Raw genomic sequence first — 25,584 nt, 5'->3', positions numbered from 1 at the left:
AAGGCCAAATTGAAAATCGTCGGGTTATTTTTGTCGTGGTATTGTGACCCTACGCTTTTCAATCTGTCGTGCTGAGATGCTGCACGACAGTTTGTCGGGCCTGTCGTGTCGGACCCGTCGGGGCATTGTGATTCCAGCTTTACAGTTTTCCGTTTGCTTGTTTTGGCGGGCTTTGTTTTTCTTAGCTCGCCTTTGTTTCTGTTATCTTCTTTTGTTTTTTCCTCTGTGGGGAAGCGGTGTTTTGTTGAAGTTTTTGTTCGTAATTTTTATTAGGGCCTTGGTGAAGGGAAAAATTCCTAATGGTTGTTTGGGTGGCTGGCTCAGAAAAAATTCTTTCTGGCCAGCGGTTTACATGTTTTTTGGATTCTGAGAATAGTTAGAATTTGGCCGATAGTTTCTTGCACGACACTGCTCAATGTAGTGCCCAGACTTTTTGCAGTACCTACAAACCGGTATGCTCTCATCTTTGTACTGGGGCCTAGCGACGTGTTCTGATTTGTGCTTTTGTTGCGAAAAATGTTTATTGGGAAATTGTTGTTTGTTTTCTGTTTCCGCCCGTGCGTTGTTGTGGGTGTAGGAATTTGATTCTCGATTTCGCTGGTGGTCAGCGTATTCCACGTTCGTGTTCGAGATACACAGGCGGTCTAGCTCGGCAAAGTTTTGCGGTCGAGACTGGAAAACTGCCCTCGATCGTTCCTGCGGATTAATTCCATCAAGGATGTTTGAGACTATCTCAACTCTCAGATACTCGCAACCGAAGAATTTGCGCAGCTAGTTTGATGTCTGCTATGAAGTTAGGTAGGGCCTCATTCCTTTGCTGTAGCCTATTGTACCACTCCAGTCTGATGTTGGTCATCAAACGGGCTGGAATAAAATAATTTAGAATGTCCTCATGAAATTGGTCAAAAGAATAATTTTGCTCAATGGCGAGCGTCACTCGCTCGCTCAAGGGGGGTTGTGTAAAGGGGAAAATAACTTCTAGGAGTTCCCTGTCTGGAAGGTTTGCCTTTTGTTTGATTTTGAACAAATTCTTTAGGAAGTCGATTAGGCTCCTGGGCTCCAACCCTGTGGTTTCCTTCAAATTAGCCAGCAGTCTTTCAACGGGATTTGGTATCTTAGCGTAAAAACTACCTCCAGTTGTCTGATTGAAGGTAGGAACCACAGGTACTGGGTTCGGTGCTAGATTAGAGGCTTGAGGTGTGACTGGTGGAGGTTGAGTTTGGTTTTGAAGTTGGTATACCTGCGGGCCCAATGGCAGGTATGTAGTGGCGGGGCTGGGGTAAGGAAGTTGTGATTCTATCCTGCCACCAGGGTGCACAGGGGCTGGTTGTGGTAGCATAGCTGCCAGGGTGGAAGGAAAGGCTATCAGTGGCGAAACTGACCTTCCACTGGCCGAGGAGGTGGGAAGGGCTTCCGGAGAGGTATGGAGGGATGAGAAGGCTGACCGGAATTCATGATAGGGGCTGAAAATGGCGGGTGAGGTGGAGGGTAGGTATATGGGTTGGGGCATGTAAACAGGATGAGCTGAGAGCGAATGCATAGGATAGGCGAAGGTGACATTGGTGCTCGGGTGAGTACCAGTCGCCATGACAGTCGCAGATGGAAAATGAGATGGTGTGAATGTCGAAGTCAATGCCCGGCGACGTGATGTCACGGGGGGTGAGGGCGGTGGGGAGGGTAAAAGAGGTGGGGTAGGGACTGGGCTGCCTCCAGTGTGCATTTGTTTTGGGGGTTCCTGTACTTGACTGTCAGTTACTCCTCCTGCCACTGCCTCTACGGGTTCAAGTATTCTTTGGTCGATTGCGGCTAGTTTGCTCCGCAATTGGAAATTTAGACCAGGAATCTGTTGCCTACATTTCTCGATCTCCTTTTGGTAGATCCCATTAAATTTTTTGGTGGCTACTATTGTGAGGTTGGTAAATCTCGTGCCAATATGACTCAAGCGAGTTAGCGCACGTAAGATGTTGTTTCTATTTGTCTCGTCTCGTACAGAATTAGTGTAACTGTGGAGTTCCTGAAATTTACTACAAACACAGTTAAATTCCTCCAAAGAGTCCAAGTCAGCGAGATTAGTGACTTGTGGTTGAATTTCTTCGGCACACGCAGCTCGGAATCTTCTCCGGAGCATGGCCATGTTACCAAGGCTTGACAAACCTCGAAATCGGAGTTCGTACTCCAGCTCGTCACGGAGGAGATACTCCGGCGTGAGCATTGTGTCCCTTTCGTAGGTGGACCTTGATCCAGTCTTACGAGGACAGCAAAACATATACAAAAATTTACGTTGATTGGTCAAAAGAAAATTACCAACAAAGACTTAAAACTATGGTTGAAACAGTACCTTAAATTCTACACAAGACTCTCTTAATTTAACTTAGCTTAATAATATCGTAGTTGCTCCGACGGGTCGGAAGTATGTGCCCAGAATACAAAAGTTTTTTTTTTTTTTTTTTTTTTTTTAAATATTTAACTTCTAAACACACGATTAGCTAATAAAAAGACTAACTATTGCTGCCGGCAGACGAATGAGTTGGTACGTCTGTTGGTGTCTCTCTCAGAGGTAAGCGACCTCCGCGACTTGCGGGAACAAGGGGTGTGTGTGTGTGTGTGTCCGCGCGAGCCTCAGACACGAACGAGATATGATAACACCGCCGGTCGCCCGGGGTGCAGGGGAGGAGGGGATGTCTACGGCCTTGTCAACAGCACGTGCGGGGACGCGCGGTGGAGAGGACAGCTGGCTGGCTGAAGGATGTCTCGCGCGCTACGCGCTAGCCTAAGTCCACACGGAAATTTAACTCAAGATAAATTTTAAAATTTTAACTCAATATAACTACAGGGTGTACCAGCGATGAGTTTACAATATTATTACAAAATTGCTATCATCAAAAAAAATTACTTAAATTTTTTTTTTTTTTGCTTATATTATTCAGGTATGCATATAAAACCGGAAACCATGCTCTGCTACCAAGTTGTAACACCCCTCGTGCCTCAAAATTGAATTATTTTGAATTAATTAAAAAGAGCCTTGGAAACTTGCTGGATAAAAAAAATAAGTTAAATAAATTGATTTACCAGAGGCGGCACGAGGTGGGGAACAAACAAAATTTAGGAACTTCCTGTAACAAGCAAGGAGGAAGTTGGTGTGGATCGTTAAAATCAATAAAAAAAAAATACACGATTAACTTGATCTATAGTTTCCCTGTTTTATTTGCCCTGATGAATTATCTTGTTTCCATTACTTTACGTACAAAAGGTTTTAACAAGTTTCAAAGATTTAAAAAAAAAAAAAAAAAAAGAAAACGAAAAGGGGCCGGCCCGCGATTATTTAAAACAAAGTACATTGTATTGATACATTATTACAACTTGCAAGGTTCTACTACATTAAATTTGTCGCTGATTAGTTTACCATATCAGTGGATTAAGTGGATAGTCACTTATCGCTGGTTTGTCTTTAAAAAAGGGGGGGGAATAGAAATAGAAACCATATCACCCGAGTCTTCCAGGTGTGGAGTTAAAAATGCCGAACTGTAGAATGGAAGGAAGCTGCTTCTTCTAATGGGTGGATCTCGGACTGCCGAAAAACATACTGATGGACAATTCGTCCACCAGTAGTTGCTGGATCTCGAATCTAGCTGAATATGTGCATCGCTGGGAGGTCGAACCCCTGACTGCAACAAGCCAAATCAAGACTGATTAGGACTTGAATACAGACAGTACATGGGGCAAGAAATGCCCGGAAAAATCTAAGGGGAGGTAGGGGAGGTCGCGAATTATCACTCACCAAAACAGGGGAGTTGCCTTCAAGCTGCCATCGCGGAGTCAGCCATGGTCCGTAGCTCGCGATTTGCGCGGATGATTTCTTCATAGTTAAAAAAAAATTAAAAGGGAAAATTTCAAAACAAAAAAATTACTAACACTATGCAGACAGACTAATCTACTTGAATTTAGTTGAGGGATAGCATCCCTTATCTAGGACGATTACATAGTCGCTAGCGGTCGGATGAAGTCTTCCAGAGTCTTCTGAGCTCGCCGGAGATCTGTCTGCAAACGTGACGCGCGCTGATCTGTGTCGCGGAAAACCGCGTCTCGTAATTAAAAGTGGGCGCCGGCTCTTACAGGTGGAGGGGGGTCTGGGCCGCCGAAAGATTCCGAACTTGCCCGAATGCGGGCGGAAAAAAAAACTCTGGCAGGAGTTTTGAAGTTGGCATCACTGGGCGACAGTAGAGAACTCTGTCGGAGGGGTCTGAGTTGAAAACAATCGACTCGCCCACGGCGTCCATATAACTCAAGGGAAAGCAGGTGCTGCTCTCTGGCGCCCTAGAGGGTAGGCTAGCGGAGAAGTTCGCGACTTGGTCGCTAGGTAATGCTTGCGATCAATTTTGGCGCACTCGTTTTTTGCGAGGAGACCTTGAGGACGGTCACGGTTGTCCAGGGGGTTACGACCGGTCATTGGTCTTACTTGGAACTGGGAAGAGGGGGGGGGGGGGGGGTGAGGGTAAAATTCAACGCTGCTGGGAATCTACGTCCCGTCGTGCCTGCAGAGGAGCGAACTTAACACTAATACGTGATGAAAAAGGCCAATCTCAGCTCGTCTCTGAGAACGGGTCGCCTGCAGGCTACAGGCTTGTCTATGCAGTTAGGGTCACGAAGAGAAATGATATTACAGGCTTGAGGCGTGACTGAAGGCAGGGGAAATGGTAAGCTGTCTGCCAGTCAGGGATTAGGCCAGCAAAATATCCGATACGCCGATGGGAAAGGGGCTTCAGAGCACTGAGACAAAGTTTAACTCAGAGGAGTACACCAGACTAACAAATTAAAATCACACTATAGTAGAGCAAATATAATTTCCACACAAAAAAAAATTTAAAATCATAATAAAAATTTAAAATATATCGTGTCAAAATTACTAATTAACGGCACATAGTTATGCAAAAATGATTGTTTGTTGGGGTTCAAGGAAACAAAAAATTCTGCTGTAGCTATAGAAGTCTTAAAAATTCTTTGTTTGTATGACCAAAAATTAACATTTCCTAGTTTAGAATTTTTGTAATTATTTACAGTAATGATGTTTTATATGTTACTTTTGTTATTTTGGGCAAAAACTAGATTTATTTCTCTGTTTCTAGTAAATTATTGTCGGTCTTGCTTATTGAAATATCTGACAGAATAACGAAGACCTTGAAAAATTTTTGAAAGTTGAACATTTTCACACGAAGTCTTCCGAGCTCTGCCCTCACAGAGCCAGATATGCCACCACTCGGTTATAATTGGACGTAGAATAAAGTCTCGTCTCACTAGGGAGCCTCTCCATGCAACCCTACCGGGGCCAAAGGCCAAAGGGATACCTAAGAGAGAGCACCACTATAACTGCGACAACCTAATAGTTCAAAATCCGTTCTCGTACCTAAAATTTTAACCTTTTCATCTATCTTTCCTCAGTCTTTTGGAACTGAAGGTTGTCTAATTTTCATTTCAAGTCATATTACAGTCAAGGTTGCCTTCTATTCAGAAAGTCCTACAGTCAAGGTCGTCCTAAAATCGAAGCAGTCTTATAATGAAGTCTCTTCTCATTCATTTGGGATACTATTTTATTACATGACATCTTAAATTTATGGAAAATATTTTTGAAGGTCATCCTGATAAAACTGGTTGCACATTATACTTAACATTCAAATATTGAAACTGACAGTATAAATATTCAGTTTCTACCTAAAAGAAGAATATGATTTGACGTTAAACTAATTCACTAATGTTATGTTAAGTAAATGAACATTCATTGGGAATTTAAATATTCATTTATCTCAGAAATATTTGTTTAATTACCTTTAATTACAAGGAAAATTCTAACAAAGTTTAAAAATGAATGTTCTAAACATTTCAATATTCATACAATTACAGAACCATCACAAAATTCTATTAATTAAAAAAAAGAATTAAAAATGAATAATTTTTATAGCAAATTTTTTGTTCACACAAGTTTAGCTAACCAAACATTCCTGGATTAATTTATATAAACAGGGACGAAACTAGGGGGGGGGGGGGGCAGACGGGGCTTGTGCCCCGGGCACCGCATTTGGAGGGGCGCTGAACTGGCAGAGTAATTTATACTACATATATTTACTTCAATATCGTAGTGTTAGAACAAAAAAAGTCGAGGGCAGTTTAACGGAATAATTCATATTGGAAGATATATAATATATAAGCTAATAAAAATGATATTATTCGCGTACATTCTAACTTGCGATGGTACGGTGGTAACTGGTAGGTACATACCACTGAATTTTGGTAGGTACAAATACCTTCTAGATTGTACGTCTGGCAACTCTGCCGTGGCCCTGTGGAAACCATGGAAGGAAATCCCTACCCGACCTTGGAAAGTCGCGACATTTCTCACCCCCACCGCCCCGCCCAGGCCAGGTCAGGCATCGGGTGTCTGAAATAGCTTCAGTTGATCACAACCACAACCCAGTAGGGTCATTCTCCCGGGAGTATCTTTTCATGTGTGTAGCATTTCTGTTCTCTCTGTTACGTCACTTTTGCTATTTGTGAATACACAATTTCGTAAACTGTTTCAATTGTGTTTGACAATCGTGTTTAATCTCAAAACATGTCAAAAAAACCGTCTGGTGCAGAATTCAAAAGAAGAGCTAAAGAACGAGAAAAAGAAGCTCGCCAGTCTTCGTCCGTTTTATCATCTTGGCTTAATGTCAAAGACGTTAATGAAGAAGGTACGTTATTAACTTACTTGAAAAAAATAAGGTACCCTAACAATAATTTTTTTAAATTGTTACTTTCTTATTTTATTTTTTGTAATAGAAAAGTATTGCATTAGAACTTAAATAGGCCCACCGTTAGATATAATACATAATTTTGAACAACATTTTTTAAGTCCGTACGCAAACATGTACGCGCATGTCTGTCTATCTGCCTATTTGCCGGTAATATATGTTTAATTCAACGCTTTGTAAAGCAAAATTATGTATGATTAAACTTGATATTTATGTGTATACAATTATTGTACTATTATATAGGTTTTTGGGTAATTAATAATAACATCCTTGGAAAAGCGGTAATTTAAATATTTTGTAATAATATTTTTTATATCAATGATTTAGCAGACTGCATAAAAACTCAAAAATACTGGATGGATTAGCAATAATCTTAAGATACCAGTTCGGTAGCCAGGATATGGCTACTGGAAATCGGATAAAATAGACCTTTGAAATAAAAATTATAAAAACAATCCCTTTCGGCACAGCCTACAGGCGTATGTAGATTTCGAAGTAATACATATTTTCTCTGGAAGTATTTTGAAGACTCCTATAAACTTCTGGAACATTTTAATTACTTAATGTACTTAAATTATTTATGTTCTCCAATATTACAAAATGATCGATTGAATATTTGTTCATTTCTAACTCAATGTATCCAGCATTAAAGAGCATAGAATGATTTTCATATTATGTGTCAGCTAAGGTAGGTAATTATTTAATTTTTTTGACCTTCTAACACTTTTTTTTCATTCCTTGCACTTAAAACGTGGTCATATAAAAATTTTCTTTGCACCAATGATTATAATAATATTGACGGTTTAAAATAAATACGAACAAATTTTATACTTACTAAGGATGTTTTGAATTTTTTTAAATTTCAAAGCTGTGTATGCAGTAGTAATTCGTTTCATCAAAAATTGTTTCAGCCAAAGTTTTCGATGAAGTTAAGAATTTATAAATAAATTATTACGGATTCGATAGTATATAGGTATATTTAAAAAATATAATGCCTCTTTTTTTAATTTCAAACCATGTTACTTGCAGTAATACTTGGTCAGATAAAAAAATATTTTAATAATAGTTTTAGACAATATTTAGAAATTAAAAAAAAATAGGAATGGATTTGTAGTGTACATGGTTGAAAAATATTATTTATTTTCTTACTCCAACCCCAAGTTTGTTCAACTCCTTGCAATAATTTTAATACAAATGTTTTAGATAAAAATTATTATTTTCAAACAATTTGTACCGATTTAATAGTGTGCCTACTAAGGGAGTAATGATTTTTTGTTTTGTTTTGTTTTCAACCCTTGTTATTTTCCGCCCCTTGCGGTAATGGCTGGGCATATAAAAAATAATTTTAGACGAAGCTTGTAGAAATATTTTTAGGTTTTACAATAAAAAATAATGAATTTAATAGTGTTAATGGTACGAATTTTATTCTTTTTTTAATTTCACCACTATTTTTTCAACCCATTGCAGCAATGATTAGTCTTATAAAAATTGTTTCAGACAAAGTGTATAGGATTTACCAGCTCAAATTCGAATTTCAAAATAGTATACCTAGCAATAGCTTACACAGAAATCACATATCTAGACTTACTCATTGATCAAACAAGTCTAATTACTTTGGTTTTGTTTTGTAGGTGGTAGCAGTAGCAGTAAGGATCCTGAAGAACATTCCATTCAAGAGGTATGTGCAACTGGAACAAGGAGTGAGCGGGCAAGAAGCCATCAAGAACAACTTCAAATTCCAGTAACACAAGTCATCAATGAAGATGAGTTCCAACCATGCACTGTATCTGAGCAGCATTTTACGACTACTGTTGGAACATCAAAGGCATTTTTTCCGGATTCTACAATTGCGACAAAGGACCTCGTCCAGGGTGAGCCTGCTATTGATTTTGATTTCAGAGACCCCGGAAAGTGGCCTGCAGCCTTTTCGGATTCAGAAAGATGCTTTATAGTATCAGGATTATTGAACGAGGGGAAGGTAGAGCCTGATCTAAGTAACACCTCAAGAGATGGAAGAAATTTAACCAAAGACTGGTTCACCAAAACATTGGCTGGTGGTCTAAAGGTACGCCGAACATGGCTAACATACAGTCAATCAAAAAATGCCTTGTTTTGTGTACCATGCAAACTTTTTTCCTACATGTTCTCTGAACAAAAAGTATCTGTTTTGGCCAAGGAGGAAGGTTTCACTCAGTGGAAAAAGTTGAGTGAAAGGATTCCTGAGCATGAAAATTCACTTAACCACAAAAAGTGTTTTTGCTCGTGGAAAACATTGGAATTATCCTTAAATAAATGCTCTGGTATTGATAAAGCGCTGCAGGATCAAATAGCACAGGAGGAAACACACTGGAGAGGAGTTTTGTATGTAATAATTGATGTTATTATACATTTAGCAAAACAAGGTAGTCCATTAAGAGGTTCTGATGAATCCCTAGACTTTGGTGACCCTAGATGTGGCAAGTTTTTAAACACAATAGAGCTGGTATCTCATTATCATCCCCAACTGAGAGAGCACATTCTCCGCCATAAAAAGGGCCAGGTCAGCTACTTTTCTCCTTATATCCAAAATGAATTTTTAGAAATTATCGCTGGAAAAATAAGAGAACATATAGTTAATGACATCAAAACTTCTAAATACTTTTCCATTATGTTTGACTGCACGCCCGATCTAAGCCATTTTGAACAAATGTCTGAAGTTCTTCGTTATGTGAAGATCACCGAAAATGGTCCAGAGATAGTGGAAAGTTTTCTTGATTTCATAATAGTTAGTGAAAAAACTGGATTGGCTCTTTCAGAAGAGATTTTAGAAAAACTCAGAAATGATAGATTAGATATTAAGAACTGCAGAGGGCAGTCATATGATAATGGGTCAAACATGGCTGGTGTGTACAAAGGAGTTCAATCTCGAATCAAAGAAGTAAATAGTTTGGCATATTTTGTGCCATGTGCAGCACATTCGCTAAATTTAGTTGGGGCGAATGCTGCTAGCTTATCACCAGAGGCAGAGTCCTACTTTGGCCAACTTAATTGTCTCTACAATTTCTTTGCTTCCTCCACCAATAGATGGGAGGTTCTAGTGCAACATGTTCCCTTATCTCTCAAACTGCAAAGCAATACCAGATGGTCGACTAAGAGAGAAGCTGTAGCTGTAATATATAAGCATCTAGACAAGATTATAGATGCTTTGAATGATCTCGTGACCAGCCCAATAACGACAGCTGAAACAAAAACAGAAGCAACTTCTTTTCTAAGAAATGTCAGAAAGTTTGAATTCATTGTCTTCTCCTGTTTTTGGTATAGGGAACTAAGCCGTATTGATATTGTCAACAAATTATTACAAAGAGATAACATCACCATCAATCTATCAGCAAAACATATTAACCGTCTGATATCAGAATTAGGATCAGAAAGGTTAAATAGTTCCACAAACGCAATAAGAGAAGCGAAAGAAATAGCAGAAAAGCTTAACCTAGATCCTCATTTCAAACAAGTAAGGGGAAGAAAGAAAAAGCGGATGGTTGATGAAAAGGGTGAAGATGAAAGCTATGAATTCTCAGAAGAAAAAAAGTTCAGACTGTTGATTATACAAATAATAGATCGGATTCTGAGTGAACTGAGACAAAGGTTTCAAGCTATTCAAAACATGAATAGTTTATTTGGTTTCCTCAATGGAGCTCTGTTTGAAACACTAAATGGAGAAGAATTGAAGAAACAGGCACTTGATTTAGCTACCACATATAAAGAAGACTTAAACAGGGACGAGCTGGCGATAGAAGTTGAAAGTTTTAAGTATCATGCCTTGGATTTAAGCCCTAATATGAAAACAGCTTCACCAGCAGATCTTCTGCCATTAATATATAAGAATGGGCTTGAAGACGCATACCCCAACATAGCGACAGCATTGAGAAATTTTTGCACAATACCAGTCTCAACCGCCTCTAATGAAAGGAGTTTTAGCAAACTAAAAATCATAAAAAATTACCTTAGAAATTTAACAGGTCAGCAACGACTAACCAACCTGAGCATCATATCAATAGAGCACAAGTTAGTTTCAAAGCTGTCTTTTGAGGGCATTGTAAAAACATTTGCAGCCAAAAGAGCCCGTAAAGTTAAGTTTTAGTTCAAGCTTTCTGTGTGTGAATAAATTTTTTTTATCACAATTATCCAGTAGATTATGATATTGTGTCAAATGTATAATTATGATTCTCAAGATAACAACTTGAGTGAAATCTTTTATTCATAATATTAACTCTATTTTTCATAATCAAATATCCTGTTCTTTTTGTCGATTCAGTCCACACATATTGTTCTGTCATTTGATGATAAACTTTTCATTTAATTTGCAGCATTTATGTAAATATTGTGAAAGTATATATCAAACATGCTACTCTTAGATTACATGTCAATGAAGTAGCTTAGACATAAGTGGGTATTTTATCTGGTAGTAAAAATGAAATTGCTGTAAATAAATACATTTGTTTGTTACCTAATTAATAAAAGATACTTGGAACTGTGGAATTCATATGTAGTGGTAATATGATGACGTGTTGTCGGTAAATTTTTCTTTGTGGGTTTGGGGAAAAATTAGGGGGGGGGGGGGGGGGGGGCGCCAAGATGAGATGTTGTCCCGGGTGAAAAAATGTCTAGTTACGTCCCTGTATATAAATACCTAAATACAGGTTCACAGATGATATGATGCACCCTATTAAATACAAGCATAAGTCGTAGAATTATTCATAGGGATAGTCATAAACTAGGTAACTAGAGGAACTATATTAAATTAATCTACAATCACAGACATTGTGAGTTATACTAAACGGTGTGGTTTGAACTAGTATTCTGAAACAAATATCATATGATGTTACAAAAAATATATATATTAGAAGCAAATAGAAACAATTTTAATAAGTGGTTGAATATTCATAGTTAAAAGGATAACTATTAAGATGGTTTATGTAATTCTTATCTTTGTCATTTACAATAAAACTACACACTTAAAAATAATTTGAGATTTCATAAACAATAAAAAATATGCTAGAGTACTAGGTAAAAAAAATGTCTTATCACTTAACCTTTGCAAATAGTTTATTCATATTAGATTCTAAACAGAAATATATTAATGTATTTTTGGCATAGATCTATGTATATACTAAAGGATACAATATAAAAATATTTGTGCCATAGCTAGGACATGAAATGGACACACAAGCATACATGTTTACAAACTTAACAATTTGATGAATAATATTCAATTATATTCCAACTTATAACAAACCTATTTATACTGGCCATTTATCATTTGTGTAATTCATACCCTAAACACTGGATAACTAAAATTTTTATTATAACTTTTTATTTATTCTGAAACTCCAAGAGAATTCTCATCAGGAACAAGTTTGTTGTAAATATTTTATACAACAAAAAATAGAAAAAACATAATACTAATGTTGCATACCAAGCACAGCCTTAATCAAAACAAAATAAATTTATCTTCTCGTCAACACAAAAAAACTCTTTACACTGTAACAGTAGAAAACTCTCTCTTCAGCACAACTATTAAAACAGCTGATTGCTCACTCATCTCTTGCATTTCGAAATTCTGCACAGCCTATGCTTAAGTGCCATAAGCCATACCTACTTGAGACACCCGTTTATGGTTTGCGGTCCACTGTACTAAAATTAGTATTTCATATTTTATTTTTATCAGTTCACTGTATATATATAATTACATATAATGCTTTACCTGAGGTTCCTAAACTATATGTTTTAATAACTAATCTAATAATCCAGTGACACATAGACTATTGGGTATGTTCTTACTCTGGTAAGGAGTCAGCTCTTTCCATGATTTTAACACAGCAAATTTCTCTTTTCCTGAACAAATTGAATTGAAAATTGGTCATCAGTTTAGGTATACTTGAACAAGAGCATGAGCAGCAAAAAACTCATAATGTAACAATATTTTCTCAGCGTAAAACCCAGGTATATCGACCCCTCACGGTTCACCGGGAAAAGGGTTGTAATTAACATTTTGGACTGATTGACCCACCTCCCACACATGTCAAAATGTGCAGTTTTTTGCAGCAAGCCAACGTTCTGTTGTCTCTGACACAAAACTGACAAGTTTTCAAAATCCAATACAAATTTACTTTAATAGCAGTAAGTAATCTTCCGAAACGAAAAGATACCCACAAAAAATACATTCAACCACCTACTGTCACCAAAATGAAAATAAACATAGTAATCTATTTCTTTTAATGAGCACTATGTCTATTTGACACTCATTTCATAGGGAAAATGAAAGGGATTTTCATTACAATATTAATTTATTAGACATGGGCCATCACTATATATCATGCCACAGAGGTCAAAAAGGTTACCATGACATTGCTTTGTTATTGCTAGCATGAGCTGACGAGACGTGGAATGTTAAGAACGGAGAAGGAGAATGCAGGCTAGGATGGACGGCAGCCAGCTTTGCAGTGTGCGTGCCATGCTTGCAATTTTTTTTTACGCTGTGAAGGAACCTATTTACTTGTGTCAATTCACGGGAAAAGTTAATTGCTTTCGCTGTCAAGATAAACCTCTCTGACGGACGGCAGTTAAAAACGCTATGAGCGAAGGGGCGAGCTGTGTATACCTACGACAAAAATATGTCATAGCATCAAATATAGTACAATATTTGGTAACATATCAGGTTAATGGAATCATTCTTTTTGTTTAAAGCCACGTTTTCTGCCAGATCTATACAAGTTTCTTTCGCCACATATTGAACAAAATGAATAACTGGGCTGACATAGTCTTTGCATTGTTTTACAGCAGATATAAAGCATTATCAGTTTGCTGACAGTTCTAATATATATTTAATTTTCTTACCGGTAAAATTGAGCCGATAATGAAGATGCTATGTCTCTGTTAAATTTCTTTTTTCTACATTAGTTTTCCCTTAATTAACATAGTTGAATGTAATGGAAACTAAAAACCCTCCACATGAATAACCCTAAAAAATCCTGACAATTTCGAGAATTTCTTTGGGCACAACAAGGAAAAAAAAACTGTCCATCAGAGTCCTATTTTAATTTCATTTTTCATAAATCAGAAGTCATTGCATTAATATAATTATATCAGGTTGTAAACAACTGTTTACAAAATCATGCCTAAAGAGCAACCAAATCAGAGTCCAAAAAAATGTGTGGGTCGCCCACAATTGTCCACCAAATCAAACCAAAAATGTTACCTAATCAGTGAAAACATTTTATTTAATTTTGTGAACAAACAGCAATCTAAACCAAAAGTAATCCTAAATCACACAAATCTAAGTCGTAACAACAGGAGCAAACAGAGAGGGCAGCGCAAAGATGGGAAGCGTGTTCAAGAGCAAGCGATATTATAATGGTTGACTGCCGGGCCAGCGGGAAGACACGGTTATCTATAACAGGAAAGACAAAAGAAGGTAGAAAGTGTCTACTGCATCACATGCAGTTCAGCCCTTGCCATGAGAAACACAAAGCAACAAATTCAAATTTATTTTCTGCCAATTTACTTCAAATATTACATTTTTTAATTTTTCATGGATCCTTGAAAAGGGGCCAAAATAGAGAGGTTATTTGTTTTAAATGGGGTCATAACAATGGGGTTTTGCTAAACATAACAATTTTCAGGGCAACAAAATTTTGATGTAAAAACCAATAATTTCAATCTTCTGAGTATTGTGTTCATTTTGCTAGACCTGACAGGTGTACCAACAAACTCTACAGTTCATGATTCAAAATTTTTACAATGTCATACTTCTCACATCTCTTATTCCAAAGACAGTTTCTACAAGACGAGATCAAGCACTGCGTTGACATGGCAACAGGGGAAAGAGAGTGATGCAGTGGGGGGAGAGGCCCAGGAGTCAGCAGCGTCCAGTAGGCATGCTGGTGAGCAGGGCTGCCAACTCAAACATGACCTCCCGCTGCTCGTGCATGTACGCACGCGCCTCCCACAGCATGTTCACGAGCTTGCTGTCCTGCCGTTCGTCCATGGCCAGTGTTACGGACATCTGCGGGGTGAGGCGGTAGTATGGCACGCCCATGACGGAGCACCAAGCACGTGCGCGGTCAACGACGGGACCGTCGCTTGCAGTCGCCTGGTCCACGAGCAGAGCGCCCAGCGACGTAATGCCAGCGGCCAGGCGTGCCGCACCCATCAAGCTGTCTGGCAGGAATACGTCTATATCCTTCATCTGTAACATGCAGCCCAACTAACTTAGTACTAGCACATCCCCCAATTCCACACTTATCTGCATTTAAATTGTTACGATTTACTGCGGGTTCGTAAAGGATAGCCCAATTAAAGATTTTTTCACACAGTTTTTTTTATTGCCACTATTTACATTACTAGCTAATAATCTAAAAATGCCAATTAATCAATTGTACTTTAAAAAATGTTGCTTCCTCCAGTCACTCGTTTCTCACAATCCACACGCCTCGCTGGGCCGCACCTCTGGCGCAACTCTCGCCGCAACACCCTCGTGGTCCTCCGTCGCACTTCCCCTTTGCCGAGATCCCACTCGACGCCTCGCTTGGAACTTTGCTCGGAACTCCGCCGCGCCCGCGACACTATCGCCCGGAACTTAACTCTTCGCGCTGGAATCTTCGTCCAGGGACTTCGCTGCTCTATCGCGCGGAAACTCCACCGCGGGAAAACTCCCGAATTCACTGAACTGCCTGCTGAGACCGACGTCCTCTTTTCATATATCAGCCGTCATTTCTGGAACTCACGAGCGCGGCTGGGGCCAGTCGCGTCATTCCGCACCGACACGACGGCTGAAATCTCTTGAAACACGTGTCGGCGGCTCGTGTAACTCCGCAGCTGTCCAGTTTCCGATGTCAAACGGCGCCCCACGGGGAGCTGAGGGCTGGAGGGAGGGGAAGCGGCGACCCAGGTGCGCACGGCACATCTCATGTTACATGTTACTGTGATATCAGCCCAGCTAGCTCTGCACCTGCGCGTGACGCAACCTTGCTAACGTTCGTAACAATATGATCCACACAATTTATGTATTCATTATTTATGATGTATGATTGATTCATGTAAGTTAAGCTTGGCTTCGCCTGTCTTGCATCATTTGGTTACTGCATTTTCATCTCACTTTGTTCAGGGGTACATGAGAAGCATATTTTGATGTTGAGTAGAGTAGCGTAAAAAATTCATTTTCAAACCAAGTAGCCAGGAGAGGGTTTTTTTTCCTACTCTCTTTGAACTCAACTACAGAAAATCACATACAGAAAATCCTGCAATATAAATCTTCCCAAATAATAATTTTGTATTACCTACTCACTTGCCTTTCACAATATGGTCACAAGTAAATTAATCTCATATAATGCTGAATATGCACCAACATTTCCAGTGTAAAAGTTATAGTGATGGGTAATAACTACAGAACATTCCCATACAAAATGGCTACCATTCACTGATGATGTAGGTGTGATAATCAATTGTTAACCAAATCTTTTTTATATTGGTTGCACTGCAGTCAGTCGTATACATGGAATTGAAGGTTGTAACTGACATTTCGCTTCCGTTCACGCAGTACGCTGTCTTAAAGTTTTAAGTAGTTACTAATTGTGTACTATCATAGAAAATAATTCCATTATGGATTCTGGATGTTTAAAATAAGAGTTTTGTGTAGTTATATTATACATCAATTGGTTAGGTTTTGATGTTTTAAATATCAACAACTAATATTAAAATGACAACTTTTCATAGAGCCACATTTTAGGAAGTAAATTTTGAGTATGCCATATTCTAAAATGTTTATCTTTTCTCTTTTTCTGCTAATAAAATTTACCAAGCTAATCCCTTGGGAATTTTCTTACAAGGGTTTTTCCTTGTGTGAGGTAGACTGCAGCTTACCCCCATGCCCTGACAAAATGGCAGTTAAGCCACTTTTTCCAACTTTGATAGCAGTATTGTCTACAGCCAGGGGGCTGTTATTGGCTACTTTCTTGCACCCTGATCCACCTATTTTTTAGCTTGAAACTTTTGCGCGTGAACTAACTTGTAGGACGTCAATAATGGTGGTTAAACATTTTCTGAAATTAGACTTCGTAAGAATAAGTGAGCTTGCTAAACAGTGGTGAATTCAAATTCCCTCATTTGGAGTGTGGCGGAGGGATACGGAGTGCCGGCAGAAAAGGGGGGAGAGGAAGAAAAAGGGCAAGATGGAGGATGGGACGCTGAGAGAAAACGTGGGTGTAAGGTGCACAGGGGAGGAGTAAGGAAGCAAGACTGCAAAAGGACTGGATCAACGAGTTGCGAGTTGGTTGAGTGGAAGTGATGCGACAAACTCTTGTGTAGCCATTTTTCGGTAACCACTGAACCGCTGGAAAATCCCTTTGGTTGGGGAGTTGTGCAACAACCAATGGCGCCCGAACAAAGGTAAGTCGGGGGTGGAAAACGTTACAACTGAGCTGGCGCCCGAACAGGGACCTGAAGAAAGAAGTATTCAGAGAGAAATATGGCTGTGAGAGAAGAGAAACAAAGGAGAAGCTGCGTGTAAGGTATTCCTGAAACAGGATGATTAAGGTCAGTGTAATTTGCCATAACAAACATGAGTGAAGTGCCGATACGAGACTGTGGATGGATGAGCCGTGTTCCGCGGGTTTTTGAGGGAGTTGTGTTTTGCGGAGAAAAGAAGAAACTGTCACATGGTGTGGTTTTCCGTCGAACCGAGCTCCTGTGAAACAATAGTTGTTGTTCTTTGTGTTCTATAACTATGGCCGTATGCCTGTTATTCTTGTCCTGCTTTCAAGTGTTTTGTGGATCAGGGTAAACATAGTTACGTAATTAGGAGTTATATAACCTTTGTGCAAGTGGTTTAAGTATTGTAAACACAGGAGACAGTCATGGCCCCAGTAGATACTCGTAGCGGTGGCACGAGGGGGGATGCAGAACGGAGTAACGGGAATGAGAAGGATGTGGGGATAACCGCTGAAGGAGGGGAAAGTAGGGGAAGCGAGAGAGATGGTGAAGGGGCTGGCGCGAGCGTTGTTAGCCCACCCAGTGATGGCTAGGCAGATTAGCTTTGAGAACTCCTGTGAACTGCGTTTGGGTGAGGTTGAAAATTGCCTGAGAGTAGTAGAGAGTGGGCAGGAACAGGGAGAGGGAAGGTGGATGGAGGTCAGCGGACAGGTTGCTGAGCATAGCCAGGAAATAACAAGGCTTGGGAATAAAATGTTAGTGCTGGAACAGGAGGTCAAGGTGCAGCCAGGGGAAAGTGAGCCTGTTAACTGGAGTCGAACAAGCAGGCTGGGAAGTGCAGCAGTAGAAAAAGCTACCTGTGAAAGCCAGGGGGAAGTAAACAAACGGGCAGAGACCAGGGAGGACAACACAAGTAAGGGCGGACGTTGTGCACCTCAGTACCACGATCGTGACATACCGAAGTTCACCGGGAACGGAAATGTACACCCGCGTAAACATACCAGCAACCTAAAGGAGTTTTTTTCTATGTATGGTTGTGGGAGTGAGGAGAAATTGGTAGTGGCCAAGAGGTCAATAACAGGGGGGTAGTAGCAACTGGCTTAGGCTCTGTGACCACCGGATGGCAAATTTTGCTGACTTCGAGCGCGAGTTTACCGCGGAATACTGGGACAAGAGAATTCAGGGAACTGATAGAGCTGAACTGTACCGGGGACGGTGTGTTGAAGGGAGCCTGGAGAGCCATCTGAGTAGTGTGGTAGAAAGAGCCAGGTACTATGACACGCCATTAGGTGAGGAGGAAATAATAACCATGATTTACACACAGTCACCACTGCGGGTGCAGGAGGCATTAGTGGGCAAGGAAATCACGACAATTGAGCAACTTAGAAAAGTGCTGAAGGAGTTGGATAGGCTCAGTGCGCTGCGTGAGCAGGGGGGAGGATTTTACAGGACAGGAAATCGTGGCACAGACCATCGCTTAGAGCGAGGGATGGGGGGGAAGCGGCGGAGGCCAAAGAGGCGACGGATGGAGTGGAGAAGCGCAGGAGGGGAGGGACGCACAAGGTCACCCCGGGAATGTGAGGGGGGGAAGGCAGGGAAGAAGGCAGGCCAGCCGATGGCAACAGCAACTGGCGAGGGGGGTGGCAAGGAGGGGGGAGGGACAGATGGAGGGGTGGGAGGAAGGGAGACTGGGCGACAGCCGGTGAAGGGCGCAGAGCAGGAGAGAGGACAGACAGAAATCAAAACAATGAACACAAGGACGGTGCTGTTCCGGGAAACGGAGAGGGTCGCCTAGCCTAAGCTGCCAGGTTAGGCAGATCCACACTGATAGGAGGCAGTCTGTTGACCGGGCAGAAACCTGTGATAGTATTGATGTAATTTTCACTGACGATAGAAGTTTTTTATTAAACGAGGCAGAAACTGTAGTGAAAGGCAGAGTCGTTCCGGAACTGGCATGCAAAGTAGGAGACCAGGGTGTGGCAATCTTGTTTGATTCCGGGTCGGAAGTGTCTCGTGTGTGCGAACAGTTTCTGGAGAACTTAAACAGGTTAGGATATGAGTTTCCGGTACTTCCGGTGCCGCAGTTAACCATAAGAGGAGCAACAAGGGGAAAAAGCAAGAAAGTAAATAAACAGGTATATCTGAATTTCAAGATAGGGCCAGATGAGTATTTTGCAAACTGTTTGGTCATCCCACAGTTAGCTAAGGAAATAATAAATGGCATTGATTTCATGGCAACGCACGAGGTAGTAGTAAGCTTTGTGACGGAGTATTTCCGTAAGCACTAAAGAATACAGTATGCTGCAGGGCACAACGGTGTTCAAGCGGCGTGGGTGGTCGCTGCAAGTGCAGTACGTAGAGGAGTGGGAGAAGGGGAGAGAGGAGAGAGAACTAGCGCTTGCTGTAGGAGGGGAAGAGATAAGCAGGAGCCACGTGTCCTTGTGGACAGTGTGTAGGCGGCCTGTGAGGAGGGGAGTGAAGGGGAGAGAGAGCAGCTGCGGGAAGTACTGCGCCGCTATAGCTATGTGTTCAGCGACGAGCCAGGGCTGACAACCGAGTATACTGCAACCATACCGGTGACCAGAACCACCCCATTCAAAGGGAAAAGTTACCCAATACCTAGAGCATGCAGCGAGGAAGTGGAAAGACAGATCAAAGAAATGGTGGAGAAGGGTATTATAGAGCGGGGGAACAGCCCATTTGTCAATCCGCTTGTGTGTGTAAGGAAAAGCGACGGAAGTGTACGAATTTGTGTTGATTCCCGGGGGGTGAAAGATCATATTGTGCCTGACAGGCAAAGCCCGGTCAAACCTGATTCCCTGTTTGAATCATTTTATGGCAGTAAATATATCAGCACGACCGACTTCACAAAAGGGTATTGGCAGGTACCTCTAAAGAAAGAAGATAGGCCGTATACAGCTTTTTTGTACAGAGGGCGGTCGTATCAATTTAAAGTGCTCCCTTTTGGCCTACCAAATAGCGTTGGGGAGTTCTGCAGAGCGGTGGATGCTTCGTTGGGACCCGAGCTAGAGTCAGTGGTGCATACTTATGTAGATGATGTTCTGATTGCCACAGAGACGTTTGAACAGCATGTACAGATTTGGGATAAACTGTTGTGTAGGCTTAAGAGGGGTGAACCTGACACTGAGGTTATCCAAGTCAAAGTTTCTGAGAAGAGAAGTAAAGTTTTTGGGGTTTCAACTTAGTGCAGAGGGGATCAGACCGGACCCTGATAAAGTAAACTTAATAAAAGATTTTCCTAGGCCACAGTCAGTCAAGGAGCTGAAGGGATTTTTAGGGTTGTGTAATTTTTACCGGCGGTTTGCCGAAAGATTTGCTGATACTGTGGAACCATTACTCAGGTTATTAAAGAAAGGTTGTAAGTGGCAGTGGGAGCAGGAGTGTGAAGACAGTTTTGAACGAGCAAAGGCCTTGTTTATTGACAACTGTATAGTAAGGCATCCTAACATGAACAAACCTTTTTTTTTGTGTACTGATGCATCCAGTTACGGAATAGGGGTGAAGTGCTTTCAACAAGACGAGAAGGGGGAAGAGGAGCTTATAGGGTTGCTGAGTAGGATGCTGAGTCCTGCAGAGCGTGCTTATACAGTCACTGAGAGGGAGTGTCTGGCCGTAAAGTGGGGTTTGGGAAAGCTGCGTAATCTGTTGTTAGGTAGCTCGGTTGTGGTATTATCAGACCACTATTCGCTTTCGTTCCTTATGTCTTGCAAGTTAATAGGAAGCCGGCTAACACGCTGGTGTTTAGCAATGCAGGAATATCGTCTAGAGATAGTGTATGTGAAGGGGGGTGAAAACCAAGATGCTGATCTGTTGAGCCGCACCGTGATAGAGGGGGAGGAGATAGTGCTGGAGGAAAAACCACGTACGGGACAAGTGATGGCGGGGATGACCTTGGAGCGAGACGAGATCTTGGTGGCTGAGTTTGGTCAGCTAGGGGAATGGCAGAGAGAGGATCCTGTGTGGGGTGATGTGATCAAGTCATTGGAAACCACCAGTCAGGTGGGAAGTAATGCAAGGGCAGAAAATTTAAAGCAGTGGTATTGTTTATCTGGGGGGTTACTTTTTAGAAAGGAAAAGGCAGGCACAGTGGACTGGAAGTTATGTGTTCCTGAGTGCTGGGTGAAAAGGTTTGTTTGGCATTTGCATCGCAGCTATGGTCATTTTGGGGCCAAGAAAGTTCTGTGTTAGCAACAAATAGCTACTACTGGGTGAGCATGGAGAAAAGTATTAGGAAGATATTACGGAGTTGTGACATATGCCAGAAGGCCAAGTATCCGAATAGGAGCTGGGAGGGCAGTTGGGTGCTGATTATTCCTGAGGGGCACGGGGAGCTGATCGCAGTTGATTTGTATGGACCATTACCAAAGGGTCGGGGCGGTGTTCAGTATCTGTTCGTAGTGTTGGATGTGTTCTCAAAGCTGGTCTGTTGTTATCCATTAAAGAAAGCTACCGCAGCTGCTTGTGTTAGCAAGCTGATCAATCAGTATTTCAGTGAGTATGGGGTACCTAAAAGGGTGCTTAGCGATCATGGGACGCAATTTACATCAGACATGTGGAGATGGGAGTGTGCCTGGGCAGGAACAGAAGTAGTTTACAGTTCTGTCCGACATCTCCAAAGCAATCCTAGTGAGAGAGTCATGCGGGAAATAGGGAGATTGCTGCGGACAGACTGCCATGATAGCCATAGTAAGTGGGCTGATGCAGTTCCGCTCATCAACAGAGTGCTTAATGAGCAGGTACACAGTGGGACCGGGTTCTCTCCTCTAGAGATTGTGACAGATGAAAGACAACGGGATGAGCTAGCAGGACAATGTGTGTTTCCTGCAGACGATGAATTGAGTAGGGAAGATAGGGTGAAAGAAGTACGCCTTCGCTTGAAGCATGCAGCATTAAAGAGGGGTCAGCAGCAAAGTAAACCGTTTCAGAGATTCCAGGTAGGGGACCTAGTACTACTCAGAGTTAGTGGGAAAAGTAACTATTTGCAGAAGGAAACCAAGAAACTTCACCTACTCTATGAGGGACCTTTCAGGCTAAGCAAGGCAGTGGGCCCAAATGTTTGGGAACTGGTGGGGGTCAAAAATAATGAAGTGCGGGGTATCTTTAATCAATGGTTACTGAAGCCTTACTTTTGTGACATGTGATTTGAGGGTGTTAAAGAAAGGGGCCATGACTGGATCTCATGTGGTAGGGGCAACATGGTTGGGTTACCCTAGTGGGAGACTAGAAGCCATGACAACTAAGAGCCTGTGTAGATAAGTGGTGTTATTATATAGAGGAGAATGAGGAATGTTATTTGTGTTGATCATGCAACTAGTGCAGTGACTGATGTGAGCCTGCTGAGAGAGAAAGCCATCTGAATGTTGTGAGAGTCACCCATTAGGATGACTTTATCTGGGAGGTTGTGAGGTGGACTGCAGCTTACCCCCATGCCCTGATAAAATGGCAGTTAAGCCACTTTTTCCAACTTTGATAGCAGTATTGTCTACAGCCAGGGGGCTGTTATTGGCTAGGAACTACTTTTTTGCACCCTGATCCACCTATTTTTTAGCTTGAAACTTTTGTGCGTGAACTAACTTGTAGGACGTCAATAATAGTGGTTAAACATTTTCTGATTTAGACTTCGTAAGAATAAGAGAGCTTGCTGAACAGTGGTGAATTCAAATTCCCTCATTTGGAGTGTGGCGGAGGGATACGGAGTGCCGGCAGAAGAGGGGGGAGAGGAAGAAGAAAGGCAAGATGGAGGATGGGACGCTGAGAGAAAACGTGGGTGTAAGGTGCACAGAGGAGGAGTAAGGAAGCAAGACTGCAAAAGGACTGGATCAACGTGTTGCGAGTTGGTTGAGTGGAAGTGATGCGACAAACTCTTGTGTAGCCATTTTTCGGTAACCACTGAACCGCTGGAAAATCCCTTTGGTTGGGGAGTTGTGCAACAACCAATGGCGCCCGAACAAACGTGAGTCGGGGGTGGAAAACGTTACACTTGTAACAGGAAATACAAGTGGCACAAAAGCACATAGTACTGTACATTTTTCAAGGTGATTTTATAATCAGTATTATAGTACCAACAATTGCTTAATAGCATACCATATATAGAAATACATCAAAATTTTACCAATTTAAATAACACTGTAATATTCCATGTAAGTTAGCCATTCAACCAGTCCTAAAAAATACTGTATTTTATCACATAATCGTTGCACTCACATAATCTTCGCACTGTTATTTTAGGGCGGCCAAATTTGAGTAACAAATTTTCCCATAGAAATTGCATGATGGTAGATTCTAAGCACTTTGTGCAGGTAGTAAACATTACCTTGCCAAAGATCACAGGACAAAGCACCATGCAATAACAATCCATTTTCATGTTGTGTCAGGCTTTGTGGTAGGTATAATGGTAAAATAAAGTTTTTAAAATTTAAAAACTCCTTTAAGATGTACCTACTCAATACAGTCAAAAGTTACTGTCCTCCCATTTTCTTCATAAGATGTACGTTATTTTTTCCCCATGTAAGATGTTGCCCCTAAACCTCTTTACCCGTATAAAATGATGTATTTTAATCTTGAAATCCATTTGTCATTAGGATATTACCGCTACTTATTTAACTAACAGAAAAAGATAGTCACTACTGTACAAAAAGTAACCAAAGCTAGTTGAAATCATTAATGTTTTGTTATGTTCATGCCCATATAGAGTGCGCGCACATAGTCAAATATCAATATTGATAGCTCGCTGATTGCATGCAAAACGCACTCTCAGACTACATTGGATAGCCTGCACTCTTTCATGGTTAGTGTGTACTACGATGACTAGAGACCCCGAAAAATGGTGAAGCGCGAAATTCACGAAATAACGCGAAAATCTGATACTTTAAACGAATTTTGCGACTTTCCTTTGATTTCGACAGTCGCGAAATTCACGAATTTTCGCACGAAATTCACGCATTTTCGCGCGAAATTCACGCTTTTACGCACAAAATAATGCCCTTATGTCGCAAGTTCTATTTATTTACGCCATCATAAACATAGGCGTGAAATAAACATAGACTGAAAGACTAATGCCGTGATATTATCTTCGTTTTGACACGTTACTGAAATCCACGTATATTTATTACTCTGTTTACAAGCAGTAAATATTGCCAACGCAAATGAAAACAAACTGTAACAAATGTCAACAATCGATATGTGCGCACTACCAACATAACAAAATTGTAGGTCCACAGTTTTCGTGTTGAATAATGGTCGTTTCTGCGCAAGGCGCACTGGTGTCGATTTCCCTAACCTAATTTAATCGCATGGAGCTAAGATGGCAGTCATTTTTGCATGCACATATCTATGAGTGTTTACAAATACCGTCCACATTTTGTAAGTTTTGTGATACAATTGAATTTATGGCTAAGATGCCGAAAACTTAGACGCGAAAGAGATATGAAATCGGATGGATTTTATATTTTTGATCAGCGGGACAAAATATGATGTGCAAGTTCTGCAACGTGCGGGTTGATTGGACACACAAAGACACGTGCAAAAAGCATGTGGCAAATGACACACACAAAACAAAACAAAAAAGACAATTATTTTGTCTAGCAAATTCTACCGTGTCTAAACAAATCTCGATAGGCGACAGCGTGAATAAAGCAAACAAGCTTGAAAGTGTAGAAAACAAGAATTTGTTTCTGATTTTGTTAATATGATGCTGTAAGTTAACATTCCTTTAGAAAAAGCTGATCATCCAGCTATGAGGGAATGGTTTAACACCCATGTTGAAGAAGGTTAGCCTTATTTATTTAGAAATGTTTTCCCCCTCTAATAAAAGTTCATAAGCATATGTAGGCCTACAATATTATCGATTAACTTACCTTTACTTCAAATAAATATGCAAGTACCTCAGATTAACAAACACATAAATAGGATGGATTGCATTGTGAAATGGTGAGCACACAAGATATTTTTGACTGATTTGATTGATGGTTTGACTCTGTAATCCAGCAGTAATCTCGAAAAGGTTAGGTTAGGTTTGGCTTAGAATTGTTTTGAGTAAATTAGCCCCTTAATATTTTCAGCAATAACCTTATAAATGCTAACTATTTATAAGTATATTGTAAGTTATGTATACATTTTAGGTGCAGGGGATTTGCCATCAGCCAACACTCTTGGAGAAACTTATGTCCCAAAAATTGGCCAGGCAAATAAGGAAGCAGTAAGGCACGCTGTAGAAGACAAACAGATTGTATTCTTGTGTGATGAAACGAATGACAAAGTGGGCCGGTGTAAGGCAGGGTCTGCTACTTTGTAGTGCCTATCCGCTATGAGG

General features: G+C 40.8%; 1 protein-coding gene across 2 annotated transcripts in view; it reads right to left on the bottom strand.

Annotated features, from left to right (window-relative positions):
* Positions 1–11,852: 11,852 nt before the first annotated feature.
* LOC134527688 (85/88 kDa calcium-independent phospholipase A2) overlaps positions 11,853–25,584 on the bottom strand; it is an 84,818-nt gene continuing 71,086 nt past the window's right edge. For both annotated transcript variants that reach the window (XM_063360592.1, XM_063360591.1), the window contains exon 12: positions 11,853–15,012. In XM_063360592.1, coding sequence (XP_063216662.1) covers positions 14,683–15,012 — 330 coding nt within the window. In that variant the 3' untranslated portion in view covers positions 11,853–14,682. The remainder of the gene's footprint in view (positions 15,013–25,584) is intronic.

Source organism: Bacillus rossius, chromosome 1, assembly GCF_032445375.1.
Source record: "Bacillus rossius redtenbacheri isolate Brsri chromosome 1, Brsri_v3, whole genome shotgun sequence".
NCBI classification, from domain to species: domain Eukaryota; kingdom Metazoa; phylum Arthropoda; class Insecta; order Phasmatodea; family Bacillidae; genus Bacillus; species Bacillus rossius.
The sequence above is the reverse complement of the archived record's forward strand: the minus strand, read 5'-3'. Positions and strand labels throughout refer to the sequence as shown.